Source organism: Boleophthalmus pectinirostris, unplaced genomic scaffold, assembly GCF_026225935.1.
Source record: "Boleophthalmus pectinirostris isolate CB_2022bp ecotype Guang Dong unplaced genomic scaffold, ASM2622593v1 HiC_scaffold_20, whole genome shotgun sequence".
NCBI classification, from domain to species: Eukaryota; Metazoa; Chordata; class Actinopteri; order Gobiiformes; family Gobiidae; genus Boleophthalmus; species Boleophthalmus pectinirostris.
This window is the reverse complement of record NW_026571153.1, coordinates 30,611,183-30,621,182: the sequence shown is the minus strand read 5'-3', so window position 1 is coordinate 30,621,182 and position 10,000 is coordinate 30,611,183. Positions and strand designations below refer to the sequence as shown.

The 10,000-nt window shown below is 37.9% G+C and overlaps 2 protein-coding genes across 3 annotated transcripts in view; both read left to right on the top strand.

Moving 5' to 3' along the window:
• LOC129409788 (butyrophilin subfamily 3 member A3-like) overlaps positions 1-4,075 on the top strand; it is an 11,041-nt gene extending 6,966 nt beyond the window's left edge. The window contains exons 5-8 of one of the 2 annotated variants that reach the window (XR_008632575.1): positions 3,095-3,217; positions 3,583-3,647; positions 3,720-3,861; positions 3,992-4,075. Coding sequence is in view for 1 of the 2 variants with exons in the window: in XM_055156519.1 (XP_055012494.1) it covers positions 3,095-3,217; positions 3,583-3,647; positions 3,720-3,722 (191 nt within the window). In the remaining variant the exon portion in view is untranslated. The other variant, XM_055156519.1, reaches the window with a different exon arrangement.
• The window catches only part of LOC129409717 (butyrophilin subfamily 3 member A2-like), a 40,143-nt gene extending 30,198 nt beyond the window's left edge, over positions 1-9,945 (top strand). The window contains exons 8-12 of the mRNA XM_055156237.1: positions 6,537-6,599; positions 8,233-8,343; positions 9,139-9,249; positions 9,448-9,570; positions 9,654-9,945. Of these exons, the coding sequence (XP_055012212.1) occupies positions 6,537-6,599; positions 8,233-8,343; positions 9,139-9,249; positions 9,448-9,570; positions 9,654-9,698 (453 nt within the window). The 3' untranslated portion in view covers positions 9,699-9,945. The remainder of the gene's footprint in view (positions 1-6,536; positions 6,600-8,232; positions 8,344-9,138; positions 9,250-9,447; positions 9,571-9,653) is intronic.
• Positions 9,946-10,000: the final 55 nt, after the last annotated feature.

Sequence of the window (10,000 nt, the reverse complement as noted above, 5' to 3'; positions counted from 1 at the left end):
TGAGTCAGTGTTCATGCATGACAGTACAAATGCCTTACAAATTCATGTCAAAAAACCCGAACTATCCCTTTAAGTTTCTCCCTCTTGGTCTTTTTTGGCTGGTTTTCCACTAGTGCTGCTTTGGCTAGAGTCATTACCACTACAGGAAGTATGAAGCCATTCCTACAGATCCTACAGAAGCACAGATTGCCCAACTGGTCGAAGATGGCACAGCAGGACGTGCTGTTACAAGGTGATTTAATGTGTCTCCCAGCACAGTCTCTAGAACATGGAGGAGATTTCAGGAGACAGGCAGTTATTACTCTAGAAGAGCTGGACAGGGCCGTAGAAGGTTCTCAACCCATCAGCAGGACCCATATCTGCTCCCAGACCCTATGCTGATGTAGTAATATACAGGCAGTACCTGGAGGATGAACGGATTGGGACAACTGAATGACCCTCACGATCACCTGACTTAAACCTGATAGAACACCTCTGGGACATTATGTTTGGGTCCATCAGACACTGCCAGGTTGTTCCTCAGACTCTACAGGAGCTCAGCGAGGCCCTTACATAGATACTGGAGGACATCCCACAAGAATCTGGCGTCTCATTAGGAGTGAGCCATGATGTTGCCTGACATGCAGACAAGCATGTGGGGGCACACAAGAGACTGAGAAGCATTTTGAGCTGCAGAAATTAAATGTATTTATTTATTTAGTTTATTTATGTATTTATTTATAAGGGAAGCCTCTTGAGATGTAGCATCTCATTTGCAAGGGTGTCCTAATACATTAACAAAAGCAGCATTTACAGAAAAAAAAGGGGAAAAAAATCAAAACAGACCAAAAGACAAATACAAAGACAACATTCACAACACACAGACAGCATTCATACTATACAAGAATCCTAAAGTATACATACATCTCTCTGATTTTATCATCACCACACCTATATTTGTACATATTTGAAGAAAAAAGCAACTGTATGTACAACAGAAAGTACATAGAACAAAACTGTACTTTTATCTAAAACAGGAGCAGGATGTTTGTCAGTATCTGAAGACTGATGCCTTAAACTGGAGGACTGATGTAACTGATCAGATTGAGGAGGGGAAGTTGTTCCGTTCATTTGGAGCTTTGAAGTTAAATGCTCTGCGGCCAATTTCTTTTTTTTTTAAATAATAAGAGCATTAAAAAATAATTGTTCAGTGTGACGTAGATAGATATGCTGATCTAAATGGAATCAAAAACTCTTTTAAGTAGAGTGGGAACTTTGAGTAATAACATTTAAACACAAATTGCAAAAAGTGTAGCTGTGTTCTGGATGTAGGAGAGAGCCAGCTGAGTGATGAATACATTTGACAGTGCTGTGTTCTATGGGGACATCTTAACACAAACCTATATATACTGTTATACATGACATCTAACAATCGAAGGTTAGATGCTGAGGTGTTCTGATAAATATATGTCTGCTTAGTCGAGTATTGGTAGAAGTAATTATGAGGCAATTCTTTCTCTGACAGATAAAGTGAAACAATGAATGTTTAAGTATAGTATCCTCAGCTGGTTAGAAGCTTTCTTTGTAACCTTAACTATGTGTAAGTTAAAATTAAATTGTGAGATATTTAAAGTGGTCAACTTTTACCATTGGGATTCCATCAATAAAGTTAATTAAATAGTTGTTGCTATCAACACCATTTTTATAATTAAATAGCATATGATATGATTTCTTCATATTAAGGAAAAGTTTGTTACTGGTGAACCATTTTTGAATCAGAATAAAATCTGACTGTAGTGTTCTTTGAATTTGGGCAATATCATTACCTGAAGAATAAAGGCAAGGCAAGGCAAGTTTATTTGTACAGCACAATTCATACACAAAGTAATTCAAAGTGCTTTACAGAATAAGAAATACATTAAAATCATAATAAAAACAAATCAAAACATAAATAATCATGAAGATTAAAATTAAAAAGAGAGACATAAATTGGAGAGAAGAGTGCGGAATGAAAACCTTTCAGTTATTTGCACAGTTAAACAGAAATGTTTTGAGTCTGGATTTAAACAGCGTCACAGAAGAGTCTGTCTCACATGTTCAGACTGTTCCAGGTTTTAGCTGCATGAACCTGAAACTCTGACTCCCCTTGTTTAGTCGTGACTCTGGGCACCAGCAGGAGGTCGGTCCCTGAGCTCCTCAGAGTGTGAGATGGTTCATATGACACTAACATGTCACAGATGTACGTTGGTGCTCGGCCATGGAGAGACTTGTACAAGCAGAGCTGCTTTAAAGTCTCTGAGCCACAGGAGCCAGTGCAGAGACCTGAGCACAGGACTTATGTGCTCGTGCTTCCTAGTTCGATTCAGGACCCGAGTTGCAGCGTTCTGGATGTTCTGCAGCGTCTCACAGCTCGTTTGGAGAGACCAGTGAGCAGAACATTACAGTATCTAACCTACTGGAGACAAACGCATGGATAAGTTTCTCCAAGTCTGATTTAGACAGTAAACCTTTGATTTTTTGAATTACTGTGTCATCAGCGTAAAGATGAATTTTGGACTTAGGACAAAATTTGGGCAGGTCATTAATGAAAATTGAGAACAGCAGAGGACCAAAAGATGATCCTTGCGGTACACCTTTATCAATGATGGCAGAACACCTGTCACATCATTATTTCACTTTGATTTTCAGGATGTCTATAAAATGAAGCTCTTTGTGGCTGAACATTTTCTTTCCATTAAAAGAGGTTGCATCCTTTTGTTCCTAATCCTTGCTCCTTGTCCATATCTGTATAAATATCCAGCATATTTTTTGTTCACATTGAGATGTGATGTGTCTTTTGAGGTAGAAGTTGTATATTTTCTTCTGAATGATACAAGAATATGTGAGTGGAGATTTCTTCTGCATTTGAAGGACACAAATGAGCGTACTGTCCCAAAATTGGACATATTCAGTGGTCTGGTTCCAGACCCTACATCTGCTTTTATTTTGAAAGCTCGTTCCTCGTCAGTTAGTGTGACTTCTCTCTTTATTCACCGCTTCTGTTTAGACTCAGCTCAAACATTTATGAACATTGTCTTAATCTTTACAGTAAAAATGTCTCTTTTCATTATTTCAGATGATGTTTTTGGAGTGAAGATTTTTCCAGTCTTCATCGTCTTAACTGTTGGATTGGTTGTTTTTGCTGGAGCTGCCATCATTTTGTTGTTGTTTCTCCTTCGTGCAACTAAACAGAAAACCCGTAAGTTAATATTATTTTGTTAAGATCATTCTACAAACATTCATGAAGTGAAAGTATTTCATTATTTATTATACTCACATTTTATTGTGTCCGGTTATGTATTTTAGCGTGTGTGTGAGTGTGAGTGTGAGTGTGTGTGTGTGTGTGTGTGTGTGTGTGTGTGCATGTTTGTGTGTATGTGAGTGTGTGTGTTTGGGTTGTTTGACTATGTGGGGTTGGGGGTGCGGGGGTTGGGTTGGTGGTTGGGTGTTTGGGTGGTTGGAAATGCGGGACTGTTTTTAATCACTGTAAAGCACTTTGTGTTGCATTTTGTATGAAAAGTGCTTTATAAATAAAGTTTGATTTGATTTGATTTGATTTTACAGAAACTGATGAACCCAAGCTGGAAGAACCTACCTGTAATGACATGGATGAAGAGACGCCTTCAAAGGTAGTCATGATACAATTAGTAGTTTGAAAAAGTACTACTGCCACAGCCTTTATTTTTATTGATACTTTGCAGTAACATCATGCTGGGGGTGTTCTTCATCTCTTTGGGCATATTTAGCAGTTATTTAGCAGGGCTTTCACACAATGCTTTTTTATAATTGAACACACACATCACATCTCTTGAAGAGGAGAATAAAACCTTGAAGACTAAACTGGTGAGTACTCGCCCACTCAAGGCAACACTATGAAATCTAAATATGAATGTTGATTTGTGTAAAGTAGTATGAGTAAAGTATAAACTCACTGTGTAGATCACTGTCAGTTTCTTTTTGTTATATTGTGTAGCAGGTTTTGGGCTGGAACAACCACTCGGAACAGTTTCAAATATTTGTGTGAGGAAAAATCTGCTCTGAAATAAATAAATGAGACGGAGACTTTATGTTCACTGCTGATTAACTTTAAATGTACATGAGCACAATGCAACAATTACAATTTACAGACAAATGACTCTTACAATATTCTTTTCTCTTCCTCACCACCCAGTAAATTATTCAATTACAGGTGGTTTTCTAAAAACAGACATTCTGGCTGTGAGCAGAGTTGCCTCTCCACAGATATGAACTGTAACTTGGTCTGGTTTGGAAGGATTTGATGTATCCTCCACCAGAAAAGTTACACAATAAACTGTAGAGTAAAATATTTGATTTGAACAGGTAACGTAAAATCTCACACACACATTCTCCAACTTTGGTGTTGTGGATATATATAGTTAATGCCTCCTGTGGAACATTCCAGACAAAGCAATAACATTCTGTGAAAATAAACAGATGACAGTTCTTCCCTCCACAAGAAAAGTTACATAGTGTATCTTTAAAGATGGTTGTAGGCTACTGTTTTGTCTGTGTTTTATACAAATAAAGGCACTGGGTTTCACACAATGCTTTTACATAACAGTGGCACTATTTCATCACTGTGTTTTTACAGGAAGAATTGAACACATACGCATCACATCTGCTGAAGAGGAGAATAAAATCTTAAAGACTAAACTGGTGAGTACTCACCCACTCAAGGCAACACAACAAGTGGAATGAACATTATAAATTCACATTTCTATGTGTAATGTTGCGACCGAGCACCCTTATTACTGACAGAATCTGTTCTGGCATAAAAAAGGACAAGAGCAGTGTGGTATAAAAGTTACAAATCTTTAATCTTCTAAACATTTAAAAACTATTTCATTTTCTTGTTCCCTTCTTGATACAATTACACACCATTCAACCGTCATAAATGTAGGATTTAACCCAACCCTAATTAAAACACAACAAATCAAATTAGTAATCACAAACCAAGCATTAATACAAAAAAAAAACAAAAAAACCCAAACACGAGTTAAAGACTACATTTACAAGAAGTTAAAGTGCTAGTTCTCTGTAAACTTGGATACTTAAAGTGTGCGTGTGCCAAGGTATTTGAGGTAGATTTCGTTACGATAAAGGGCATAAAGTTCAAGCTGGTGAAAGTGCTCATGCTAAGGAGGCCCATTTGGGCTAAAGTGACTTGTGCTAACCCTGAGACCTGACCTCACAATGCACTGACCCCCTGACCAAATATTGCACTTCCCTCCAAGACCTCAGCTACTGTTCCACAACATTCAATTAAAACCAACACTAACAATAAAAGGATAAAGAATAAAGAGCAAGAATAATGCAGCAGTGGCAATCTGTTCCACAGGGAAAAATAAGGTTCAGGTAGACCAGATATACAACAAAAGAGCATTTACTGCAAGTTTAGAAGGGGGAGGGGAGGCACTCTACATGGGGCTCAGAGCGCGTTATGAGCGGCCGCCGGCACCACCGCCTACTCCAGACAACCTTTAAAATGTAGTCAGACACATGCATTAAAGCAAATTCTAGAAGAAACGTTGAAAGAGAACAAGTCCGGTACTTACACGCGCCGTGTTCACAAGCCACCAAAAGCCCCGACGGCCACACTACGGCGTGCACAGCCTTTTCTAATCAGTGACGCCGGGAGCCACGCACAGCGACGCACAGGTGGACGCCTTCACGGACGCACTAGAGTCCGAACAGTCTAAACACCCGGTTACATTCGGAATCTCAATGTTGATTTTTGTAAAGTAGTATGAGTAAAGTATAAACTCACTGTGTAGATCACTGTCAGTTTCTTTATGTGACAGTGACATGTATTTGACCATAACTCTACAGTGAAATTAAACTTTGTTATATTGTGTAGCAGGTTTTGGGCTGGAACAACCACTCAGAACAGTTTCAAATATTTGTGTGGGGAAAAATCTGCTCTGAAATAAATAAATGAGACGGAGACTTTATGTTCACTGCTGATTAACTTTAAATGTACATGAGCACAATGCAACAATTACAATTTACAGACAAATGACTCTTACAATATTCTTTTCTCTTCCTCACCACCCAGTAAATTATTCAATTACAGGTGGTTTTCTAAAAACAGACATTCTGGCTGTGAGCAGAGTTGCCTCTCCACAGATATGAACTGTAACTTGGTCTGGTTTGGAAGGATTTGATGTATCCTCCACCAGAAAAGTTACACAATAAACTGTAGAGTAAAATATTTGATTTGAACAGGTAACGTAAAATCTCACACACACATTCTCCAACTTTGGTGTTGTGGATATATATAGTTAATGCCTCCTGTGGAACATTCCAGACAAAGCAATAACATTCTGTGAAAATAAACAGACGACAGTTCTTCCCTTCACAAGAAAAGTTACATAGTGTATCTTTAAAGATGGTTGTAGGCTACTGTTTTGTCTGTGTTTTATACAAATAAAGGCACTGGGCTTTCACACAATGCTTTTACATAACAGTGGCACTATTTCATCACTGTGTTTTTACAGGAAGAATTGAACACACGCATCACATCTGCTGAAGAGGAGAATAAAACCTTAAAGACTAAACTGGTGAGTACTCACCCACTCAAGGCAACACAACAAGTGGAATGAACATTATAAATTCACATTTCTATGTGTAATGTTGCGACCGAGCACCCTTATTACTGACAGAATCTGTTCTGGCATAAAAAAGGACAAGAGCAGTGTGGTATAAAAGTTACAAATCTTTAATCTTCTAAACATTTTAAAAACTATTTCATTTTCTTGTTCCCTTCTTGATACAATTACACACCATTCAACCGTCATAAATGTAGGATTTAACCCAACCCTAATTAAAACACAACAAATCAAATTAGTAATCACAAACCAAGCATTAATACAAAAAACAAAACAAAAACAAACACGAGTTAAAGACTACATTTACAAGAAGTTAAAGTGCTAGTTCTCTGTAAACTTGGATACTTAAAGTGTGCGTGTGCCAAGGTATTTGAGGTAGATTTCGTTACGATAAAGGGCATAAAGTTCAAGCTGGTGAAAGTGCTCATGCTAAGGAGGCCCATTTGGGCTAAAGTGACTTGTGCTAACCCTGAGACCTGACCTCACAATGCACTGACCCCCTGACCAAATATTGCACTTCCCTCCAAGACCTCAGCTACTGTTCCACAACATTCAATTAAAACCAACACTAACAATAAAAGGATAAAGAATAAAGAGCAAGAATAATGCAGCAGTGGCAATCTGTTCCACAGGGAAAAATAAGGTTCAGGTAGACCAGATATACAACAAAAGAGCATTTACTGCAAGTTTAGAAGGGGGAGGGGAGGCACTCTACATGGGGCTCAGAGCGCGTTATGAGCGGCCGCCGGCACCACCGCCTACTCCAGACAACCTTTAAAATGTAGTCAGACACATGCATTAAAGCAAATTCTAGAAGAAACGTTGAAAGAGAACAAGTCCGGTACTTACACGCGCCGTGTTCACAAGCCACCAAAAGCCCCGACGGCCACACTACGGCGTGCACAGCCTTTTCTAATCAGTGACGCCGGGAGCCACGCACAGCGACGCACAGGTGGACGCCTTCACGGACGCACTAGAGTCCGAACAGTCTAAACACCCGGTTACATTCGGAATCTCAATGTTGATTTTTGTAAAGTAGTATGAGTAAAGTATAAACTCACTGTGTAGATCACTGTCAGTTTCTTTATGTGACAGTCAACAGTCAAAACCATCGTCTTTTAAAAGAGGCAAGTTTGGAAAGAGGCAAGAGGGCGAGATTAAAGGTCTTGGAAGGCCGGATTCGGCCCCTGGGCCACATGTTTGACACCCCTGGTGTAGTTAGTTATAAAATACTGCATACTTACATTAGAAAGTAGTTTGTAGTGTTTGTTTCCTGGTCCAATCAGAGTAGTGTATTCTGAACACTAAGAAAGCCTTCACACTTTTCACATGATGATATTCTAGTGACGATTTCTCCATTTTTCATTGGTTTAATGATTGGATTGTTTGTTTGTTGCTGGAGTTGCCATAATACCACAGATTCTCTTTTGTGTAACTAAACAGAAACTTCTCCATGAGGTAATATTATTTTGTTGTGCTGTTGGGCATCGTCTACTGTTCTACAAACATTTATTGTCCTTTAACTACATTTAACTCCACACACAAGATCCACACATTGAGATCTTTTTCTTTCTTTCATTTTCAGGTCAAAGAAATTAAGCTGCAGCAAGAGATCCAGTCAACGAGAACATTATCTCCTGTAATCATAGACAGTTTTCACCAGTACGGCACATATGTCCGTCTGAAAACACAAGAGGTTAGTATAACAATAACATTGACTGCTACAATACAGAAGTGTGGACCTGAGTCAGAGTCACATCACATTTTATTTTAGTTTGTTTTTTTTTTGTCTGGAATGTTCTAATAACATCTCCATGGAGAAAAGCATTTGATGGACCCTCCACCAGAAAAGTTACACAATGCACCTTTAATTTAAGAGATTTAAAGGGACTCGGGACACGACTTGGAGCCCTTTGACTTAAGAGTTCACAAAACACTGTACTCTGTATAGTTCATAGTTCAATATTGTCAGTGCTTAATCTTACACAGGATCAAACAGAAACATGTTCTCTCACTTCTACATTTGTGACCAGGACTTTTCTAAGGACAAAACTACTTTCATATGAATTCCTTTGGAAGGAGACCAGACTCACATCTTTGTAAAGTATTGGACAAGTGTGTATTCTGGATCCCAGGCAAATAAATAACAAAAATATAAAGCACCGGTGGTTCGGCCTCTGCAGCAGTGGGCTGATAGTAGCCTCATGGTTCCAGTGGGAGCCACAGTCACCAACACAAAGTCCTGAAGAAGATCCTGTCCAGTAGTTTTTATTGACTTGGTGAAAATATATTATTCCCTGGACGTCTCAAGATTTGTTTCAGTTAAAAATACAAGCTGTGTTTGATCATTTGACATTAAAAACTTAAAAGGACTTGAAGTTTAAAGTATATGACTTGGGTTTGAGACTTGAAAATCAGAGACTTGGTCCCACCTCTACAATAATCCTCTATATTTAAAATAATAATGGAACTCTTTGTTGCTACATTTCAGTGTGTAAACCTTAGAAAGTGGAGCCTCCACATTGAGGTGGACAATGATAAAGCTCTCATCTACACATTTGAGCATTCTTTAACCCTGAGGAACTCAGGCGACACTGTGACTGTAAGTTCTTCAACTTCTACATTTAACATGGAAAGAAAATGTTAATTTAAAGATTCACATAATGTACATTATTTGACTTGTTTCTAATCACCAAGCCCATTGAGATTTTTTAATCTTTCAAGATATAAAGATTATACATGTTTATAATAATGTCATAAATGAGGGTAATTCTTATTCTATTTCCAAATCGCTCTTCAGATTTATGCTCAAGGTCATTGTCCATCAGATCCAAGTTTTCGCTTTGAGAAGGAATGGGAGAACCAGACTCGATGGAACACTGGCAAAATAGCCTTTGTTTCTCTCTATGACGACACAAATACGGTAGATTCACAACTGTTCACTTTGTACTCACCTCAAGAAAATTCAAATTGAAGTAATCAAAATATTTTGTGTTTTGTTTTTAGTTGAAGGACAGGATATGTGAGCGGATGTTCCCTACCCCACACTGAAAAATAAAAAAGGTCACTGGATTTGCGTAAAAAAAAAAAAAAAGATGGAAAGTAGTTGTATGTAATACAGTTATGTTTATTATGTTTGAAACTTCTTTCCTCTCTACACATTTTTTTTTTCAGAACATGACTTTTTCATATTGATGAAATTTGATGAAATCATGCTGAATATGCATATTTATCTTATGTTACCTTATCATGATTTTTTTTTCTTTTTTATGGTTTTATTTTTTTATGTATAATATAATTCTGTTTACACAAGTGTTTTTAACATGCAACATCAAAATGGTTTTAAAGTAAAA